General features: G+C 42.9%; 1 protein-coding gene across 16 annotated transcripts in view; it reads left to right on the forward strand.

The window, feature by feature from the left end:
- ARAP1 (ArfGAP with RhoGAP domain, ankyrin repeat and PH domain 1) overlaps positions 1–23629 on the forward strand; it is a 720258-nt gene that overhangs the window by 602089 nt on the left and 94540 nt on the right. For all 16 annotated transcript variants that reach the window (XM_069203774.1, XM_069203773.1, XM_069203771.1 and 13 more), the window contains 3 exons: positions 9947–10081; positions 18677–18812; positions 22256–22358. In XM_069203774.1, the coding sequence (XP_069059875.1) occupies positions 9947–10081; positions 18677–18812; positions 22256–22358 (374 nt within the window). The remainder of the gene's footprint in view (positions 1–9946; positions 10082–18676; positions 18813–22255; positions 22359–23629) is intronic.

A 23629-nucleotide genomic window follows, 5' to 3' on the forward strand; every position in this document is an offset into this window, starting at 1 on the left:
TAACACTGGACTGCCAGGCTGGGCTGGGCGCCTCAGTGTCTAACGGCAGCCCCAGTGACCCTCCCCCTGTGTTTTGCAGACATCTTATTGAACCTCCTGTGGGGAGCCCAAACAACTCCTTACTAATTGTTTACGGTTGTTGTCTTTTCTTTCCTCCACCTTGACCCCAGAACCCTGAGAAGTGTGACTTAGCTGTGAGCGGCCTAGTAACCAGGGAAAGGTTGATGCAACCTTTGGTTGGTGGAGGGGCGGGGCGGGGTGGGGTTAGGCAAAGCGGGTTGATGGGTGGAAGGCAGTTTGGAACTCAGGGTTCTTGCAAACAGTGGCATCCACTATCCAAATATCAGGGTACTGCATTAAGGTGCCGGGAGTGAGTGCGTACAAGTGAATGTGTGCACGCGCTGAGCGATACCCGTGCACCGCACAATGGTCCAGAATGGATGTGTGGGAGTGAGAGTGGATGAATGCGAAGGCGGTACCATGGTGCTGCTGTTCCCGTTTATTTTGTCAGGCGGTTCTTATCATTACATCTTACTAGTGCGTCCTCGGCCGCAGTGCTAAGGGGAAGTGTTGTAAACCTTGTATGTACATTTTGCTGCTAACATTGGGAAATGGGGTGCACCCTGAATTTGTGCGTTACGCTGAATGTGGGGAATTCTAGGGTGGGTCTTGTGCTGACAGCGTTTGGCACCTTATGTGGGTTCAGGGAGGGAATGTACCGTTTACCTCATGTGTACCTACAGTAGCTAGTGTCTAACAAAGTTGGGCCTCATATTGTGACTTCTTTTGCTAATTGGGGTGTAGGCCCAGAGGTTCAGTCTCACCCTGTTGTATTGACAATGTGTGTGTTGAATACAATATTTTAATACATACACTGTGTGTGAAGTCTCATTTTTGCCACACAGCGTGGTTGCGGTGGGAAGTGCTGTGTCTTTGCTTTACACATTGCCTTTGTGCTAAGCCTGACTGCTCTGTGCAGAGGTTATACAGTGAGTGTAATCACCCACCCTTGACAGGCGTGGCGGGTTCTGCCTCGCTGGGGCCCTGCTTTAGCCGACCAGAACGTGCTGCTTCCAACTTCCCTCTTGAAGATAATGACCTTAGCGGCATTTTAGGAGTCTAGGGATCAGACTATTGTTTTTCTGTTCAATGACAGATAATGTAGACAGAAAATAGTTTATTGATTGGGATCCACCACATACCATGTTTTGCTCTTTGTAAAGAGTAGTTTGCATCCTACTCCTTCTCTGATCACCATGCAGCCGTGTTTTGGCCAGGAGAGCTTGCGTGGTCGTCATGGTCAGGTTTCTCTTACAGCTTTAGTGTTGAAGATCTGTTTTCATCTATACGATACACAAAGAGGGCTTTGCTAATGATTGGATGCTTTCTTGTTTATCTCAGTTCTTTGCTCTTGATTTGATAGCTCGCCTGCCCATTCTCGAGTTTATCCCGCCCTGGAGCATAGCTTCATTATCGTCCTTTTGATTGGATGACTTGTAACTGCTTTTTCATTTTTAGGGTCGAGCCTGTGTCGCATGCGCTTGCGCATGCGTTTCGCTAAGCGAGACGCTTTAGTAATTAAAAAGGGCTTGGAGCCCTGTCCACGTCACGTCAGTGTCTGTCATTGGCTTGTGGGCTTGCCTGTTAGAATCTGTGTGATTTCATTAGTGGAAGGCACGCATACTTCATGCCTTTTTCGGTGGCTAGCCCTCCTCGAGCGCATGGACCAAGTACAGAAAACATGCGAGGCTCGCTGTTTTCTGTCTGGCTCGTGGACTACTTTTTCTCTATTTTCCCAGCGCGATCTCGCTTGGCAGAAGTCGAGCGCTTTACACAGTTAATTGCACTTTTTCGGGTTACGTACATAAATGCACTTTTGCCGATAGGTGAAAAGTCGGGTTAGGAGTTTACAACGCTATCAGCTCTAACACGAGCAAACGCGAGACCCGTTGCATTGCAAATGCTTGTTTTCTTTTGGCACAACATGCTAGTGCATGGCTTTGTATCTCTTCCCCACCCCCCCTCTTGCGATTAGTTCCTGTCCTTCTAACATCAAATGTTTTTGTTTATATTTTGTTTTATTTGTTTATATGTTGAGTGTGTGACGACAGACAGGGCACTAGCTTCCTCATTCATCTCTTCTCCATCTGTGCTTCATTTTGTGATTTATTTAAAATCCAGACTTCTATAGACCCTCAATTCTTGGCTTAAAACCTTCAAACATAGCAAAAATACATATATAGGGGAAACCGAATGCTCTGCACAGTTCTGTGTCTTAGTAGCCATGCCATGCCGTGTGCGTACTGACAGTGATATCAGTGCTGAACACAAACCAAACTGATCAAGGGCACAGTACCCACGGGACCCGGCAGTAACAGGCATTCTTATTGGACAGGGCATGACAAATACCCAGTTAAGTGATAAATACTCCTAAAGCATGAGTACCACACATAGGACATAGCCTATAGCTATCCTTATTGGCACAGACAAATACCAGAGTAAGTGCCCAGTACCCCTAGAGCTTGGGCACCATATATAGGCAGTAGCAATGTCGTACACCACACAGGCGGTGGACAGGTCCTGGGGGAAGAGGGCAGGATTGGTCCTGGGGGAAGAGGGCAGGATTGGTCCTGTAGGAAGAGGGCAGGATTGGTCCTGGGGGAAGAGGGCAGGATTGGTCCTGGGGGAAGAGGGCAGGATTGGTCCTGGGGGGAAGAGGGCAGGATAGGTCCTGGGGGGAAGAGGGCAGGATAGGTCCTGGGGGGAAGAGGGCAGGATAGGTCCTGGGGGGACGAGGGCAGGATTGGTCCTTGGGGGACGAGGGCAGGATTGGTCCTGGGGGAAGAGGGCAGGATTGGTCCTTGGGTGAAGAGGGCAGGATTGGTCCTTGGGTGAAGAGGGCATGATTGGTCCTTGGGTGAAGAGGGCAGGATTGGTCCTAGGGGAAGAGGGCAGGATTGGTCCTTGGGGGAAGAGGGCAGGACTGGTGTTGTGGGGGGCAGAGGGCAGGATTGGTGTTGTGGGGGGAAGTGGGCAGGATTGGTGTTGTGGGGGGAAGTGGGCAGGATTGGTGTTGTGGGGGGGAAGTGGGCAGGATTGGTGTTGTGGGGGGAAGTGGGCAGGATTGGTGTTGTGGGGGGCAGAGGGCAGGATTGGTGTTTTGGGGGGCAGAGGGCAGGATTGGTGTTTTGGGGGGCAGAGGGCAGGATTGGTGTTTTGGGGGGCAGAGGGCAGGATTGGTGTTGTGGGGGGGCAGAGGGCAGGATTGGTGTTGTGGGGGGAAGTGGGCAGGAAAGGGGACAGCAAGTAATGCCTTAAAAGTGACACAAGTTCCACCTGTGTGTCATTGGGCAGTATTTAATCATCAATTCATACAGACCTTACCGCTCGCCCACCACTGTCGGCTGCCCCCCCCCCCCCCCTTGCCACTCGCATCCACCTAGGGCCCGCCCCTCCAGCTCAGTAACTCTTCCCAAATCAGGCAGCCCCTGCTCCCCCTTACTTGCCCTCCAGTCCTGGTTTCGCCCTGGGCGACAGCCCCCTTGTTGCTCATCATGTCCCAACCTCTATTACCAAGGGCTCCTTTGCTCTGTAGCCAGGCCCCTGTACATACAACTACCTTCTGCAGTCAGCTGCCTACCCACCCTCATTCCAAAAGGAATCTGTAGCATCTTTCTTGTCCACCCTTCACTCTGCCTCTCTTCTGCACCAACTACCTTCTCTCTGCTCCCCACTTCTTGCCCTAAAAGTCCCCTCCTCCTGTACCCTGAAGATCTGCCTTGTGGTCTTGTTGCAGGGCCTCCCTCCTCCTACACCACTGATCTCTTTTATCTGCCTGCTGTAGCTCCCTCTTATCCGCCCTATGCACATGTGTGGTGTAGAAAACAGAACAGCTTTTCACTAAGCAAAAACCAACATTATTGGTTTTGTCAGTGCTTGTTATAAATAATTCACTTCCTTATAAACCTTGCCTGTCTTTTCCTTTCTTGAGTCCATCTTTTTATCTGTGATGTATAATTGAAAGGGTGCACATGTGCTTTTATCCATCCCGTACTACCCGTATGTGTCCAAATAATATTTGATTACAAAAAAGTCAAAGTTCCTCCTTACTTGATTATATATTAATGTATTTATAGTTTCTTTTTCATAGCATAAAGCTCTCCCATCCTGGTTTCAGAGTGCTGTACAATGAATTGTGATACGATGACTATAGCAATTTCTAAACTAGTATTAATAATTAAATATGCAGAGAGTAGTTTACTACTAGAGTAAGGTCAAGACCACTGGAATTATGTGGCAGAGGTTGACCAAGTTATGTGGCAAGGCTGACTAAATTATGCATCAAGAAGACAAAATTTGTGGCTTAATGCGGCATATTTTATGATAGTATTATTTCATTATTTTGTCATTTTTACACCTGGTAACATTGTCTGAGAAGACTTCATATTAATTAGTACCAATTTAACACCCAAATAGAAAAATTAGCAACTGAAAGATGACCAGTCAAGGTTTGCAAAAAGCTTCCAGTACGCAGAAACCTTAGTCGCCATATTTTTTGTAACCTTTGATCCGTTTGAACTGGAAACAATTTTTTGTGTGTAAATTTCTGCTGATTATTTGGCAGGTAATGGATTATGTGGCAAATGAGGCAAATTCATAAGTATGCGAAAATCACCATGGCCGCAGAATCGCATTACTCCAGTGGCCCTGATAAAGGTCCACAATCCTTCGTGCACAGAGAAACATGCATAGGAAGACCCAGGGGATTGTTTACCAATGGCAGGGAAGGTTAAAATTCACCAATCTAAGTGATTCGCAGACATACTAGGATACATAGAGATACTGCCAGGAATAACAAATAGCTAAAAACACAACCTCAAAGGTAATATTTAACAATACTTAAGTTAGATAAAAAAGACATTTACACATGGAGTAAATCATTGTTGAATCTGGAGATTTCATGAAAATCTTTGTGAATTTGTCATATAGTTGGGTATTTGAGGAGTAGCTGAATGGAAAAAGACAGGTTATCGAGAATAAACTAAATATAATGCAAACAGTGTCGAATGTGCCATACTTTTTACACACTACCATGGTCTAGAGCGCAACGCTTCACGTCCAGCTAGATTAGGGGCAGTCAGCGGCGAGACACTGGTTTTGTTAATCTTATAAAGAACATTGCTGATTCTAGCTCTGAACCTACAACCTATTCATAGACAGATGATTCCCTCCCACCTGGGCCTTGCACAGGGTCTGACTCACTTGTGGTAGTAAACACAGTGAAGGTGAGTCACTGCCTTGAGGTTATTGCTTGGTTGGAAATTGAACATTCTAGTAATCTGTTTTAGTAAATAATTTGTTTCTGCCTTTGACTATTTGAAGCTAGGATCAGTGGTCTGTTGCCACATGCTGTGAACCACATCTCTGTCGGCCTACCTTTCCCGCTTGAGTTGCTGATGATTGACTGTTGCCCATAGCTGTGGTTTAGCCAGACTTAATCGCCATAGACTGTACATTTTCTGTTCACAAAACAATGCAGTAACCTATGGGTGAAAGGCATCTCCCTACAACATGCCGACATTTCAGCATTTTTCGAGATTCACAGATTCTCAAGGAATACACTTAAAAAGTCTATGCGATTCGAGATTTTCTATGCGTATTTGAATTTTCTCATAGAAAATCCTGAAGATTTTACTTTCCGACATTTTTTTCTCTGCATCGAAAATATTTCATTTTATGGGGCGTAGCCTTTCCCTATGTCCCCTGAAAATAAAAGTGATCTTAGGAGATCTTTAACTCCCTTTTTGCATACTTAAGTACTTTTTGACACCAAAGTGTGCAAAATGTGTGTGAATAGCCTTTGAAAATTCCTGAGAACCTTATTCCCAGGTACCACCATTTGGAACAGTGCTGTGTCCCCCTCTGTCTTTATGCATACAATATGGAAGAATCCACTGGTGCTAACCATAACATGATGAGTGCATGAGCACTCGCTCCAATGTAGATCGCTACCTTCCCGTCAATAATTTAATACAATAAGGACAAATTCAGGAATGTGCCTAAAATAGTGATCATTGAACCTTCTGTCATCTTAATGGGTGCCCTTGTAAGTTATGAGCCAGACAGAACTACATTTATGGTGGCAGAGAAGGGTAAATTGTAAACTAGGATTAAAACTCTCTAGAAAGCGACCTTGAACGCTTATTCCTGAACATCTGGTCGCTACCTGAGAGTGACAGACATTTGGAAGGGTGGTTAAGGAGTCGTAAATGGACATCCTCAATCTTCAATGTATATATTACATTTTTTTAAGCATTCAAACACACATGATGCCTGATTCACAAACGTAACTTACACTGTCTAGAAAGCTTAGTCTGTTGAGTATGTCCGCTGCTTTTTGGTACGTACAAACTCTGAGTGTAAGTTACTACTAAACAGTAGCAAGTCCAGCAGTACACGTAGCCAACCACTGGCACTGCAGTACCCTTCTGTAGAAAATACTGGCGGTAGGGACTTAAAATAAAATCCTGTAGTAAAGGAAATCATTTTCTGTCAAGTTATTTGAAATAGTTAAAATATATATAAATTAATATTAGCAGTATATAAAAATAGTAATTTTTTAAATTAATTACGTGCAATTTTAATAATCTCTTCTGGATTTTAAAAATAATGTAAAAATACATTTTAACTTACATGTCAGAAAAATAAGTCTAATTTAATTTATTTCCATTATTTAAAGTTTTGATTGAGAATGAATTTAACAGTGCTGTAGCATTTTTTTATTTTTTTATAAATTTAAAGTACACAAAACAAATTAATCTTTAACATGCAGATATTTTTAATATTTATTCACGTTAAACAATCTTTAACTTAATTTAATTTTATTTCCTATGGGGTTTTTATTTTTAGTTCCCAGGCTATCATTTTTTATGGGTGAGTGTTGCAGTACCAGTGGTTGGCCATGTGTAGTGCTGTGCTTATTACAAAAGTGTATGTTACACAAAAAGTGAAGTTTGTCAACACCCGAAAGTAGTTAACTTACTGAAAAATGTTAACATACTCAAGTGCAGTTTGTGACTTAGGCCCAGAGGTTGTCTTTCTCTTTTTCTATTTTTTAAACAAAAAAATATTCTCCGTTCATTCCAGCGATTTTTTTTTTTTTTTTTTTCACATTCATTTGGTGTTAACCGACACTTGTTTCATTCTATTTTGAGCTTGTACGTGCGGGCAACAACAAAATTGTTTCAATTATTTTGTCAGAGAAAGCTGCTTGTTGAAATTAGTTGTATAGCAGGAAGATCGTCGAGAGGAAACTGCGGTCTAGTATTTTTTTTTTTTCTTTTTTCAACCTTTTTTCAAAGTTTTTTTGTTTTTCTTTTCTACTTTTAATAGTGGATAACGGTCTTAAATAGGAACAGCCTGTAGACAGGAGGGGGCGTCTTTGAGATTCAAGAGTCAGTGATGTATTGTCTACTCGCGAGGGTCGCACTAGAAAGGGTAAGGCGAATTCCGTCTGGGTTTCAGTTTCAGTTGTGCAAGAAGCGGGGTTCAAATCCCCTTAATGATGACAATCTGCTGCAAAGCACCTCATTAAGGGCTTAAAGGAATATGACCACATCTTCCCCACTGTGATGCAAGTCCTCCGGCTCCCTCTGCCGGCTCATTCCATCTTCAAAACAAGCTGCATCATCTACAGAGCCGTCACAGCTAGCATCCGTGCAAACATGGCTGACCAGCCGCCATCTCGGGTGATTCTTGGTACAACCACAGCTAAGACACCATCGGATTGAAGGCGGAGATGTGTGAAAAAAATTAAAAGTAAGACACCAGGCCTTCTCGCATCAATGCACCCAGAATCTGGAACAGCATACCCGTATCCACCAGGACTGCCCCAACGCTGCTTCAATTTAGGAAAGAGCTGAAGATTCACCTCTTTAAAGAACACTTCAAAGGACACACCAAGGCCTCAGCTGCCGACAATAGAGCTGGGGGAACCAGATTTGAGCGTCGGCGTCAGCTCAACATCCTGTGATTCTGGGCAAATCATCTGATCTCCCCGTGCCTACAACTCAGCGCCTTGAGACCCTCACAGGTGATTTGCTACACTTCACAAATCCTGGATGTATTATTTACAAACCAACTGTACCTTCTAACCCAGTGGTTCCCAACCTGTGGTCCGGGGACCCCCGGGGGTCCGCGAAGCTTCCATACTTAGAAAATTAAATAATGTTAACAGATTAGGTGTCCAGCTTTCAGCAATGACTCAGTGGGGGGTCCCTGGATTCCAATAATGATTTGGGGGGGTCCCCGGGTTCCAGTAATGATAAAGTGGGGGTCCACCGAAGTCAAAAGGTTGGGAACCACTGTTCTAACCCATAATGAGTCTGTCTTTGTTTGTGACCTAGTACACCGTTCCACTGCCTTTCGGGTGGGTTTACACTCTCTAAATGCCACATATTTACGTACATAGATAAAGTGACAGTGATATAGAAATGTAGTTACAAAAGAGAAACAAAGGAGGAAGAACAATTTATAAATGTTTTCTCAGTGAAGGTGACTGACTGCATCAGTAACTCCCACCTGGGTCAGATAGCTGCTGCAGTCAGGCATGGCCTGAGAGATTTATCCCTCCCTCAAGTTTTGCCTCCCTCTGTTGTCCAAACAAACCAAAGTCTTGGATCTGAAAGACTCACCTGTAGGTTTGCAGCTCAGATCATCCGCCCGCGATGCCCCTCTTGGAACACTGAAGGAAATGACGGCTGCAGTGCTCGGTAACACCTTAAACTCCTTCAGGTGGTAAAAGCAGGCCCTACTCACTAGTACAATGTTGTGGCCGTCTTAGAACTGTCAAAACCTTTAGTGTGAGGTATGGCGCTGCGACGTAACATGAGCTCCTGGGCGCCCCCTCAGCAAAAATAGTAGGGGGCGGGGCTGGGAGGGAGGCCCTCCATATATACTTTTGTGGGGGGCTTAAACTTTTGTTACGCCGCTGGTATGGAGGTCTCACAGATCAGACATCGTGGGTATCTGCTGTCTTCTATAATGCTGATGGAATTATGCGGTAGAGGACGACCAAATCATGTTGCAAGAGAATGCAAACTATGCATGATAAGGCGGCACATTTTGCAATAGCATTAATTATATTATACATTTTTTTTTTGTTGACATGATACGACTGTCTTGGCAAAGGTTTCTTCTCATTAGTACCTTTTTAACACATACATGCAGCTATAAGTAGCAGAAAGGTGACCAGTCAACCTTTGCGAGGGACCTTCCACAACGCAGCAACACATGTTGCTGAGTTTTTGGTAACTTTTGATATGTTTGCGCTAAAATCAGCATTTATTGAAAAAAAATCATATCAGTATGTGAAAGACTCAAACATTCTCTAGGAGTGGCCACACGTTTGCACCTTCTTTCTTCACGGATCATGTCAGTTTTGCAAAAAAAGATAAAACTCTCTCTAATTGGACCTAAACTTACCTTCCTAATATCGGATGCAGCAGCCTGTTTAGAACTCTGTCGATCGGATTACCATAGCAGTAGATAATAGTCTGTGTTGTCAAACCAGCTCGAAGAGGTAGTTGGTTCTGCATTGAGAGCTCCATCGGTGACCTCATTCACCATCATTCCCTCACTCAATCGCAAATTCCTACTATAACTCATTCAGTCTCTCACTTGCCCACATCTGCCAATGTTTCACTCATTTCCTGCCAAAAAACACTCACTGGTCTTTTACTAGCTCCACAATGAGGACTCGCCATGACCGCATACGCTAAGGCCAGCCCCAAGGCTTCTCCTTCTTCCCACATTTGTGACACCAAAGGGGGAGGTCACAGTAGTACAACAAAGCCTAGCAAGGCAGGCCTTTAAATGTTACTGTTACAGATTGTATGACTGTGGCTGGTAAAATAATGCCTTTTTTTCTTCTTCCTTGGTTATGCAGAACTCCCACGTGTGGATTTGCAGAACAACATGGAAAAGCAGTATTACGTGGCGCGACCCTCCATCACCCACAATGGGTTCCTGCACAAGACTCCCTCCATGAGCAAGGCCATCAGTGAGCGGAAATCTCGTGAAGGTAGGTCCTGCAAGACTATGACGAATCTCAAGTGTGTTCCCGACAGTGACTCCTAGACCGCCTTCAATGCAGAAAGATAGCTCAGAAGTACCCGTGGAGTCCGTAATCCTCTTGTGTAATGATGCAAGCCCTATAGGTCTCCAGAATGTGCCACTGCTATCACTCACCTCCCCGGCGAGCATCTTTCAGCTGAAGTTAGATCCTATGACTTACCAATATCATCTTAACATGTAAACGGTTGACGGATTCAAGCATATAATACTAATGTCATTACTTTGTGGCTTGGCATCTAGAATGACCTCTGGGTGCTAAGGCTTTCACGGCAGCAGCTCTCGGCTGTCTTGGTGTCTCATTGACGCTTGTTTTTCTTGATGGTCAATTGCTGAACAGCTCTGGGCTCTCCCGACCATGTGTTGTGATACGTGTGTGCTTCCTAGATTGCATGTTGGTACATGGATCTGCCAATCATACCTACTGGAGTCTGAGGTGGTGACCAATTATTGCGGCATTAGGCGTGGTCTATATGCCATTAGTGTGTGTGCTTGTTTGGTTTGTAATGGGTGTAAAGGGATAGACCTTTAGAAGTAACAGATCTTCAGACTGCCTGGTTCTGGGTTCATGCACGCCCAATGAGGATGAATCCTTCTGATGTGTGTTGAAGTTGGGATGACTGGTGTGCGCGTGGGGTTAAATGGTTTATAAGAGAGGCAAGGATTGGGGGCATGCTGCGTGGGTTGAGAGTGGCAACATGTGGGGTGATTGAAGGCGTGGGGGGCAAATATATACCGTAGTGATATTTTTACTCCTGTTCACAGTTTACTATTAAAACCTAACTCAAAACTGATTTGCAAGGCCTGCGCTATTGTGAATAACAAGTTATATTGGTGCGTTGAATAAGATGTGAGCACAATATCACTATCCTTTTGTAAGCTCATGCTCTGCAGGGCCACAACTTAAGTAGAACTTCTTGCAACCGCGGAAATATTGTGCACATTCTCATAAGCCTGTCTGGAGCAGGACTTTTGTGGTTGGCACACAGAAGTGGGCTTACTTTCACTAGGTACGGCATCATTATTTTACAGTGTTGATTGTGGTGCGGTTAAGTTCGCCCCATGGAAGAAGGGTTGTTGTTAGATAACAGAAGCTGGTTCCAGTGTATCCCCATCTGTTAGTTACTGCAAAGGCAGTGATAGAAAACCACCTACTGGCGAAATAAATACCCTAATAAATCTGTATGTTGACTTTAACCCAACATTACAATACCCACTAAGGTCACTTTCCAGAGAATGGACACCTGAATCAATTTTCTTTACAATGACTTCATCAAGGAGAACCTGTGAGCAAGCAGCACAACTAGGTGATGCACGGGCAAACCATCCTTCTCTGTTTAAAGTTTTGTTGAAGTTTCACTGAAGGCGTGTCATTCTGAACATCCACCCGCGTGGGAACTTCTTGAGGCCATGTCAAACAATCTTTGAAACCAAATTTATGGTGCTGGGATTTCACGATCAAAACATTTTTGTCATTAATGGTGGTCAAGGACTGCGCTCTGAAACCACCGAAGGACCTGGGTGACAACACCCCAGATACAGTTTTGCAGTCGGAGTACCCTGCACCCTACTTCTGGGCGCATGTGGTTCGGGTTCTGCTACTTTCTCCCTAGTTGGTAGGGAGAAAATAAGTAATTGAGATGGGAGTATTTCTAGGCAAGGTGTAGCTTTTTATTTTACAAAAGACATACCTTCTTAGTTGGGAATTCATTGAATGGGAAGCTGTGCTGTCAACTTGATATGTGATATCAGCAGCAGTAGAATGTTTCTTTAAGGTATGTCCTTGCTGATGTAACTGATCTGGACATCATCGCTGAAGTGCAGGGTGACGCTTGGGCGGACTCCTGTGTACCCGTGACTCCCTATTGTTTTCACGTATATCTTATTTGACAGATTATCTACAGGGCCACTAGGATTTAGCAGCCACATTGTGTTGATAGGGTTGTCTAAATTATGCAGCAAGGAGTAGCACATATTGTGGCATAATGTGGCATATTTAGTGATGGTATTGCTTCATGAGTTTGTCATTTTTACGTATTAATGCTGGCTGGACAAAAGTTTCACAAGTTTGCAACAGGTTAGTTCTCAAATACAGCAATAAACAACAGAAAGGGTGACCAGTCTACAAAGGGCCAGCCACCTCGTGTGAACACATGTTGTTGCATTTTTTGTAACTTTTGACCCGCTTAAGCTAGAAATTTTTTTTGTTTAAATCTGCAAATTTTTGCAGCACATGATGAATTCTGTAGCGGATGTGTCAAATCCATAATTATGCATGAAACGGCGCAGCCGCTGATTTGCATAATTCCAGGCAATTCCAATCAATTGACTATTTCTCCACTGATCAGGTTAACAGTAAGTTTCATTTTTATTGTGACACATGTATTGTGCGAGAGAAATCTTTTTAAAATAGTTTCTTGTGGAGGCGTTCCCCTATGAGGGCTGTGGTCCGTCCTATCGTGTGGTCGGTGTGAAGGGCTCGGAGAATATTCCTGGGAAGGAGCTGCATGTTCACGCCTTTTGCTGCAGCATTAACTTTGGGAGTAAAAGGGAAGTTGCTGTCATAAAAGTTCTCCCATGCTCTCCTTCTGGTGAGACATATGTAGGCATTCTGTGGTTTCTATGATCATATCATCAAAAGGTGAACTGATAAAAAATTATCAAAATTGAGAAGGGACTAGAATGGCAATGGATAAGAAAAGAGTTTGCTGAACAAAAGCCCAGTTACATTTTGGGGGTATGGACTTCATTTCCTTTGATTGTTTTCATTCCATGTTCTTTGTTCTCCTGCCAGGTTACCTTGCCTTTTTTCTGTCCTTTTATACTGGAAGCCAGGGACCCCGGCTTAAGCAATAGCTGTGATTTGAATCTCAAAGCAATACACAAAAATACAAAAACAAGTATATACCAAACAAATGCTCAAATATTGAAATATTGTGCTTAATTCACAATCCAATATAGAAAAGGTTTCACATTTTCAATTGTCCTTTATTTATCTAGCTTAATATCTTTAATTTATTACTTTTAATATTATTTAACTGTGCAAGGCAGTCACAGACACCCTGAGTAGGCCTTGCATACCCCCAGAGGTCCCCAGACCACAAGTTAATTAAGAACCACTGATCTAGGGGATGTGTGTGTGATAAAGAAGAGAAAATAAAAGACAAGATTTGGATGTTCTCAAGTGAAGCAGTGGAATAGTTAATTAAACCAAGATAGAGAGAAAAACACTTATTGAGGAGAGAAAATTAAAGTTTGCTGGAGTAGTGTTAGAGAAAAGAAAGGAAGACAAGATGATCTTATTTTGTGACTGTTGTATAGGTGAAGATGGCAGATGTTAGAAACAAGAGATTTGATGCTGAAAATGAGTGAAAGTCCAAATACAGTGTCCTGGTTACACAAGTGGGAGAGAAAGCCAGTGTTTCCGGAGGAGCAGTAGGAGCAGAATTGAATGATAAGAAAGGAAAAAACCTTTCTGTCTCTTTAGGTTTAACTTATATGGATTGGGACATCATCATGTTTGAAATGTTGAAAGCCAGGCAGATATTGGGTCTTGGAGGAAAGTAAAGAAATAGAAGGTTTGGAAGTGGGACGCTGCCTCAAAAGAAGATGCAATAGTGGCTAGAAGGTGCAGAGAATGAAGACTGGGGGGCTCAGGACAGATCCACCAAAGGGGCCACAAGTTGCAGACAAAAAGCCATTCCGGGGACTGGAAATTTGCAGTCAAAGAAGTTGGAGTGAAACCAGTCCTGTACAATGCCTGTAATACCTAGTGAAGAAAGGGAAATCAGAAATCTAGGATGATCCACCAGGAACAAGCTGGATAAGGGCAGAGGAAAGATGTTAGTAATGTGTCTGTTGGATGAAGTTGGAAGCAACTAAAATTGAAGTCTTGGTAGAATAGCCCAGCCGAAAACTTGAATATACAGGGGAGAAGAAATTATTTCATGGAAAAAAAGAAGAAAGTTGGGAAAAATAACGTGTGCAAGGATTTTAACCAGGAAAGAAGAGAAATTAGAAAAAGAGTTGAACGATCGACAGAGCCAAATGAGGATTTTTGAAGCAGGAGACAAACAGTGTCGCAGGTTTTAGGACGCTGTAAAGATGGCAGATGTAATAGAGGTGTTCAACCAAAGATCTTAATTGGAAGGGAAAACAGGAAAGCTGAGTTCTGCAAAAGAGACGATGCTAGATTAGTTGCGGAAGCCCTGAGCTGAGTCGGACCCCCGAAAGTTAGTACGTTGTCCTCAAAAACAAGTTGGAAAGTGTCACTGCAAGGTAATAGAGGGAGTGAAAAGAGCGGGGAATAGGAAGCAGAGGATAGGGATGGCATTGTAAAAGGAAAGGAAGAAATAAAATAAGCAACGTCGTCTGCACTAGACAAGCAACAGAGAGAAAGATCAGGAGAAAGTGTGTGGTTCATGGACCAAAAGGGGCAGCACTGATTGTCAGCAGGATTAGAAATAAGGTATTGAAAGTAGAATTAAGTTTGGGGGCATAGATGCCACGCAGGAGAGGGAAACAAGAAAGACTGTCAAAGCTTTGTGCTTGCTCCATCCACTCTCAGTGTCACACAGTGAAGAACATAGCAGAGACATATCAGAGGTCCTTCTGCAGTATGCCATGAGGTGGTTTAGCTGAGTGCCTTGTGTAGAAGCATCGTTTGGGGGAAGTTGATAAATAGCCTTGGGGAGGCAGAGTATTAAAATATTGCGTAGATCACAATAGAATGATCCAGTGTTAAAGAAACCAAAACAGGTGAAGGAGATGGGAACTTGAGCTATGCGAAAAGAAGGACATGATCAAACGATGCATGGTAGAGTATCTTAGCAGAAGAGAAGGTGATATGGAAAGAGAAGTAAAGATAAGATGAAGGATGCCACAAAGGTTGCTGCGCTTAGGAGAAGACGAGATGGTCAAAAGGGCTCGCGATGATTTTAACTAGAAGATCATATAAGTCATTAGAAAGATGTCGGGTGAAGGCACACGGAAGAGAGAAGAAGGTGAAGGGAAGCTGCAGAAGAATGGCCTTTAGATCTTCACAGAGTGAGAGAAGTGGAAAAGAAGAGTGATTATTAATCAAGAAGACGAGAATAGTTGGTGTAACAGATGTGACTGTGTGAAACTCAAAGTATGCAGTAGAAGGAAACACTGCTTTGGAAGGCAAGAGGACCAGGTGATGCCGTACAAGGCAAACACCTAAGCGGAGGAACGTGGAGAGTAAGGGACCTTTGGGGTGGTCGTGGCCGCTGAGCCATTCTGAGACAGACAAGTTTCAGTCACTCAAATCGATATAATTTTCTGACCTGGAAAAGTTCAAAGAAGATTGTTATGCTCTTGACACATCACAGGTGACCTCGCAATTTGTGGTAATTTTCCGACTTGATCTGGGTATTTATACCGTTGTAATTTTGTGAGAGCTCTTGGCGGCCTTTGACACGGTGTCGCACTCCATTCTTCTACAAAGATTACAAAAAGTTGTTATCATTGGCACCGTGTTAAAATGGATCAGCTCCTTTTTTTCAACCCACAACCAAACTGTTTTTTTCCCTCCCTTTTCATCTGACTTTCGGTAGGTCATATGGAGGGTCTCACCGGGATCGGCTCTGAGCCCTGTCTCTTTAACATCTACATGGCCCCTCTGCCCGCTAATGCACAAGACTGGGGTTTTAATGTGGTGTCTTACGCCGATGGCACCCAACTGATGTTTGCTTTGAAACAGATTGATGCTTCAACGGGTGCCAGTTTTCAGGGCTATCAGCAGTTGCTGGCTGGATGAATGACAGCTGCCTTTGCCTAAAGTCAGATAAATCCAAAATGCTGCTTTTCAGTTCTCCTTCGATATCAGATCTGACCTCCCTTTGGCCACTGGAAATGGGACTTCCTCTGCCCCCTCTACTGTGGCCAGAAATCTAGGGGTTAAGCTTGACAGTTCCCTTACCCTTTGGACCGTTTGTCAATACTACTGCAGGCACATGTTTTCCCGTTTGGAAAACACTAAGGAAAACTCTCAGATTCCTGCCGGAGTATACTAGGAAAACTATCATTGATGCCCTAATAAGTTCAAGGCTTGACTGTGCCAATGTTCTGCTACTGGGCTCTCCTCAGTCTCTTTTAACTTGACTCCAACATCTTCAGAATGCCGCAGCCAGACTCGTGGTGACTATCTACAAAAGGCAATCCATTCGGGCTGGCTTAGAAATCTTACATTGGCTTCATAGCAACCAAAGAGTAGGATGCAAAGCCTTGACTCTAAGTACATCTGTGACAGAATCAGAAGATATTCCCCACATAGAACCCTCCGTTCAGCCAATTACAATTTGCTCTGCACTCCTAAAATCAGAAAGTCTAGACCGGATGGACGTTCTTTTTCCTTCTTGGCTTTCAAACTTTGGAACCTCCTGCCAGTCCACATTAGAGCAGCAACATCCAACAGTCAATTTAAGGGCCTCTTAAAACTCATCTTTTCAGATAAATTTAACTATAAGCTACTATCCTCTCCCACTGAGAAATTAATCTTATGAGTATTGGATTTGGTGTTTGTTCTTTTTACCTAGCGCCGAGACGCTCCTTGCTGGAGCAGATGTTTGCGCTCTATAAATTTTATTTCATTCATTCATTCTGCATCCAGGAATTATTGACTCTAGCAGTGTTGGCAGTTCCAGGCAGGGAATTAGGGTTTAGAGTTTCCACACACGGTATAACGAGGCCATTGGCTGCTCTCAATGCAGACCTTTTCAAAGGACCGTGGTCTACTAAATGTGTGCAATGGCATGCATTTTTGTCATAGTTAAGACTCCTCCTGTACTGAAGAGTTCCAAAAATATTTGTTAAAACATTCAGGAGATTTAAATGCTGGAACTTGACGTTCTTTCTTCTTTTTTTAGAAACTGTTCACACAAACATCTTGTGGTGAGGGATCACTTGAGAGCTGTGCAAGAGCCTCTTGTAGATTGAATGTACAAATTCTTGTAAAATGACAAAGGAGGGCAGGTTGGATATCTTGGGTTGAATCAGAAGTGAGGGGGTCAGTTTGCTGAATCGTTAAGGCTGGTAAATGATTGGTGTCCAAGTAGTATACATGCTTTGAAGTAACAATTTTTATGTTTCCGAGTCTACTCTGATTTTTCTCAACTTTTCCTGATTAAAACAAGGAGCTCTTAGCACCTGGATTTAGTTACCAGGGCAGACGATGAGTTGATCCCAGGGACTCGGGGAGTACTTTAGCAAGAAACCTTTGCAGATTATTCACCTCTCTAAACACACATCAGGTCTCTGAAATAGCATCTTTAAAGAAGGTTCCAACAGAGAGTCCTGATGTGCACTGTTGGGGTAGAGGGGTGGGGGTTGGAAAGGAGGGGGGACCTGGTGGGGATGTCCAGTAATTATTAAAACCGCACATTGGGTGCAATTTTTCCTCCCTACTAACAGCAATATCAAGTATTCCATCCTACAACAAGTACTCGTGCTTTGTGAAAATGAGGTGTTTGTGTGTTGCTTACAAGGGTGAGGCAGGAAGATAGCACCAACCTCAAACTTTCCAAGCCTCTCCGTTGAGCCACAATGCACTTCATTTCCTGACTTGCTAAATTTGCCTAGTAATGTTTGTAGCTGATGCGTCAGGCATCACGCATTCACCACCCATCTTCCTTAAAACTTATTTGGCCTGTGGTGACGAAGCAGTCGCAGGCTGAGACCAGAAGCAGACCTGTCCACATGGGAAAAGGCTCTTATAATGTTTCCAATCTGCCACGGTAGATCCAGTCTATGGGTATGATTAAGTTTGCATTAGAATTCACAGATCATTAAATCTTTTTTGGTGTTTTGGTGTTTTTTAATTACCTTTCCCTAGTCAATACTTCCCTATGTGTACAAAGGGATTCCACTTACTAATAGCTTCTTTGCAACTGAATAATCAAACATACATTTTAAGTCCACCTGTTGTTACCTTACAAATTTGCCAGAGTTGCCAAAATGTGGGGATCTTGCATCATTTCTCTACAAAAACTGTTCCAGTTAGAGCAGAGAGAAATTTCCGGACTCCCTTAGGTCTTATATGTTGGAACGCAGAGCTAATCATGAAACTACCAAAAGTCATAATGCAAAATAAACATGGTAACGTGTGGACAGGCAGACGTATAAAAATAGCATGACTCACAAGAGCTGTTGTATCTTGTATTTGGGTGAGTGATTCCATTGCATACTGTAACACAGAAGCAAAGCAGAAGATTTGTAAGTGCTGGTAGAACTGTGCAACAAAGTTGGCTAAGTACATTATCTGCTGTGGATATGGAATTTAAAGGGGAAGCATTCCTCCAGATCCCTCGATCCTCGCTTACAAACCACTCCTGTTGGTGGAGACTATTACTTGCATCGCTGGGCTTTGGTCAATCCATATTTAAGTGTACAAGCTGCTGTTTTAAAATTGTTTTTAAGTATGATTACTTTACACCGGCCTTTCTTTTTGTGAATAGGTGTATTTTTACTGCATTTTGTTGGATATTATCTGCTTCAACATTTTTCACTTCTGTTTCTTACCCACTAGAGTTCAGTCGCCGGTGGTGTGTCCTCAATGAAGGTGTCCTTAGCTACTATGATAGCGACCGAAACCTGACCCCCAATGGAGAGATCAAAATGTCCGAGATTGTGTGTCTAGTCGTCAACCCGGCAGACACTCATGGGTGAGTCTATCGACGCTGTAGTCTTGGTGTACGCACCCAACGTTCTGGGCAGGACCATAGGTTGCATGGACGCCCTTTCTCACCTGCTTGGTGAGTTTAAAATAGAGTTGGACAGCAATTCTGAACACTTTCTGATAAAAAAAATAAATAATAAAAAAAATAGATTAGAAACTATGAACCACCAAATGAATTCAGATCAATATAAATGGCGTATATTCAAATTTTGAAGGGCAATACTTGCCGAAGTGATTCCTCTGCAAACTTCGGTATACTTTCTAAATTTTGTAAGCCTAAAATTTGTAACCATAGTTTTGGAAATTTTGAGAACTAAATTTCAAATAAGGTGTGTTTAGCAGAAAATAATTTCACCCTAGTCCCAATTTGAGAAGTCTTCCAGAATTCTGTTGCAATTTTGTCTGAAAATGTATTTTAGAAATTTACGTAACTCTACATCTTTCACCAAGTGAAAACATTTACAAACCTCACAAAATGTCATGCAGGAAATCGAATTTCATCCATCCTTAGTGTCAGACTCGCTCATAGGTACCTGCTTAGTAATAATCAGGACATATAAGGTTTGATTTTTTTTCGCGTAGACTCAACCTCTCCATATTGTAGTGACTGGACTAATACTTTTCTTTTCTAATTGATCTTCCTACATTTTGCGTTTCACCAGTTTTTTTCTGCCTTTAACTCAGTTATTTGGTCTTCTTCCTATGTTTCCCTGCTCCCCAGAGTCTTGATTTCCTCTTCTCTTGTCTCTCTCATCTTGTTGCTGTTCTCTGCGCGTCTCGATTTCACTCTGTGTACTGCTTCGAAGTGTATACAAACCATCCTTTATTTGTTCCTTTATCTCGCCCCATAAAAGCTGCTTTTCCACCCAGAGCCAGCTGGTCTTCCCTCTCTGATCCCTTCCGCCACATTTTGATTTTGCACATTCTCTTTCCTTGTTGCTAAACTCTGGCAGTTCACACCATACCCATCCTCTTCTCCTTATGCCCCATTCGTTCTCCATCTTTTTGACTTGACTTTCCTCATGGTGGAATAATTTATTTTTACACTTTAACCTTGTGCTATATTTCTGTAACTGTGCAGAGTACTTCCACAGAAGTGCTTTGTGCATGAAGCGAAAGGCGCTCTCCCAATACACGCTGTTCTTCAGCTATGGGATTTGTGGAAAATAGCGGCTGTACTCTCACGGTGAGATGTGCTGTAAGAAATTGGGTTACTGGTTGAGGAGGTGAAACCTTACGCAAGCAGCACTGCTCTGGTCAGCAGTGAGGGCTGGAATAGGGGGTCCTTGACTTGCCCTTGATTTGCCTTTCTTATCAGCTGACCATCCTTGACTATGACTGTCTATATTTAAACCTAATTTGTATATGGGTAATATATTACATTTCTTCTTCGAGCCCTCTTTCTCGGACACTTTTGGGGCCCTAGATCTAACCCAACGAGACTTCAGATGGGAGGGACAAGCCCCAACCCCACCAGTGCTTGTAACTTCTGAGCTAAACTTACCTTAGTATATATTAGTCACAGGGGAAGTCGCGATAGCAGAGTTTTTGTCAATGAACTTGTCTTTTGTTAATAAAAAAATCTTTTTCAAAGCTTAAATTTGCAATAGTGTGTCACCTCGCACTTTAAGATCAAGTGGACTTAACACACACATCGGCGTTCTTATGCACTTTTAATTATGACTATTGATTCCAATTCTGTAATTTGATACATGGTGCAGTTGCTATTGTATTTCTTTTTAATTATGTTTTAAAGTGTTTTTATGTTGCAGTGGCTTTAATTAACCGAACAATATCAATAAACTTGAAACTATTCAAGCAGGAACAACAATCCTTGTCAGGGTGAAGTCACAAGAAAGCCCCAAATAAACCCCTGCTCAGCCTTCTGGTAGCGTGGCACAGAGCGATCAGCCTTAACTTACAGGCAGTGTGGGAAGTTTTTATGCAGTGTTTCAAACAGTAATAGGGTGAAAATACTACACAGGAAAAATCACACAATTTAGAAAGCTAAAGTACATTTAAATACTAAAATCAAGACCAAAATGACAAAAATCCAGTCAGTAGAACCGAAGATATGCAGTCTTAAAGATTTCACTGAATATAGCGCCAACTGTGGCTATTTGGTCTCGCCGGACAGGGAGAAAGTCACAAGTTCAGGCCGACTGCGATGGAGCCCGAGCTTGCTACAGGGACACAGTCAGGCCTGCTGAAGAAGAGCCCCTCAAATCCTGTTTGCGGAGCAATGCCAAGGCCTTGTGTTGAGTTGCACTGGCTGGCGGCGAGAAACCGCCGACGTGGAGCTTGCGATGCGTGGTCCTGCAGCAAGATGCGTCACGCAGCGAACTCAGTCACCTGTGATGAAAAAAATTACATTGCTACAATATGAAACAATTATTACAGTTTAGTCATGACATCACAATGCCTACTGCCAGAGCCACAGTTGTGTTGAAGGCAAATCACTAAGAGGAACAGAATTACAAACAAAGAAATAGAGAAGGGTTCATCTCTTTCTTTTGAATTACTTTTCCCCTGAAAAATCAGTTATGAGCATATAAAGGGACAGTTTATAGCAGTATATTTACTTACTGCTGGAGCTCATCACATTGAAGTAGGAAAGCATCTCGGTGTTACCGTGCACTGCTGCCCTTTTTTGGCAGTGAAAGCTTAAAATATATGTTTACGGTAAATACAAATTGCGTATTGGAGTATGTATGTACTAGTGCCAACTAAGCCTTTATGCCACATATCTGTGGCCAAAATATGTTGATAAAAGATGGGCAAATTGTGATACAGTGCCCATGTAGCTTACGAAGTACCTCTTAAGTATATTTTAAGTTGTCTCCTAGATCCATCACTTTATAAAAGAGTTTGACCTTCAGCCTTGTTCCTCTTTGTAGTAACCTGGTTTCTCACTGACTTACAACATGCAGTAGAGAGAACTGTAATATGTGCATGCAAACCTGCCGAGTTGTCATATTACAGACGAGTTTTGATGGCACTAGGATTCTGTGGTATGACAATGACGTGCCGTGTTAGTACACATTTGACAACTTTAGTACGACTTTGCCAAGTCTCTACTTTTCCTGCTGACCTAAGTCAGCAAAATGGCATTACTGTGCTCCACCTGCCAGGGATAAGTCTGACTGAGTCTGCCTCAGCACTTGGCATCATTGGCTGCAGTTCTACCAAAAGTGGCACAGTTCAGTTAGAGAGTGAGCGGTAGGGGCTGGTGCCACTCTATACCACAGTGTCCGCAGAAGAATTGTGGGCCCATGTCTTCACTTGTTGGTGTAAGAATCCCATAACTGAGCCTTGCCAGCCCAGACATGAGGCTCCAGCTGTAGTTATGGAGGATATGCACTTATTTTGTTCTTTTGTGTTCAGTTTCTTGTAAGTTGGCCTCACTTTTTTCCTCTGTTCCCATCATAGATTCGAGAGCACATTTGAAATCTACACCGAGTCAGAGAGACTATACCTGTTTGGTTTGGATAATGCGGCTGCGGCGAGGGAGTGGGTGAAGTCTATCGCCAAGGTACGACTGCCTCAGGTTTTCTTTTTTTTTGTATGCTATTTAAGTGTTTTTTTGTTCTGCATTAGCCATGACGTTTTGATTTTACCAAAGATAGATAGATAGATGGATAGATAGATGGATAGATAGATGGATAGATGGATAGATGGATAGATGGATAGATAGATAGATAGATAGATAGATAGATAGATAGATAGATAGATAGATAGATAGATAGAGAGATGGAGAGATAGATGGATAGATAGATGGATAGATAGAGAGATAGATGGATAGATAGATAGATAGATAGATAGAGAGATAGAGAGATAGATAGAGAGATAGATGGAGAGATAGATGGAGAGATAGATGGAGAGATAGATGGAGAGATAGATGGAGAGATAGATGGAGAGATGGAGAGATAGATGGAGAGATAGATGGATATTTACTGTAAGGGGCTTTCAGGTAGCCCTCTTCATCCATTGCCATGTTGTTTTGTCAGTCTCGTTTTTTAGTATTCGCCATGATCCAACAGCTCTATCAGTAATAAACATTTACAAAAACTATGACAAAACAAGCATTGACAAACTCAAAAGACTGGCAGCAAAAGCCAGGCCTATTGGCTTTGGTAGTGCTTCTTCATAAAATTAACCAAGGCCGATGGTATCAGAGAGCAGTATTGCAGCTTGAGTAGTATTTTATTAGTGAGGAAACAAGAAAATTTAGAAGTCAGTGTTGACCGGCAGGATATAGACATGCAGCAGCCATATATAAGGACTTGCACCAGTTAAAGATTTTAAAATAGGCTGAAGCAGGGAAGGATGGTTGTTGTGGTCGCAGACACATCATGCCATGAGAGCCTCATTGCCACAGTACCAGGGCCTCAGCCATCCTGCAGTGGGAGGGAAGGATTGAGGAAAAAAAAGCACATGTTTATAATTGCAGTGGAAACCAACCTTCAACCTAAGCGAGGCTTTAAACTAGCTATGATTTCATGCATGGCAGGATGAAAAAAAGAACAGGACAATAAATCAGAAATTAAAAACAATTGGGACTGAAAACATCAAGAAAAACAGGTAAGTAAGGGGAGTTAGGGGCAAAAATTGGGAGTAAGGATACATATATTCATGCAACAGCAGTGAAAAATGTAGAGCTCCTGTACTAATAAACACACATTCACATACGTACTACTACAATGTGAAGGTCAATTCCCGTTCTTATCACGCTGCAGCAAAAGTGAAGAGAAAACAGACTTTACTGCCTCCCAGATTGCACGTAACCATTACCATGCACAGGGA

The sequence above is a fragment of the Pleurodeles waltl genome, chromosome 8, assembly GCF_031143425.1.
Source record: "Pleurodeles waltl isolate 20211129_DDA chromosome 8, aPleWal1.hap1.20221129, whole genome shotgun sequence".
Lineage (NCBI taxonomy): Eukaryota > Metazoa > Chordata > Amphibia > Caudata > Salamandridae > Pleurodeles > Pleurodeles waltl.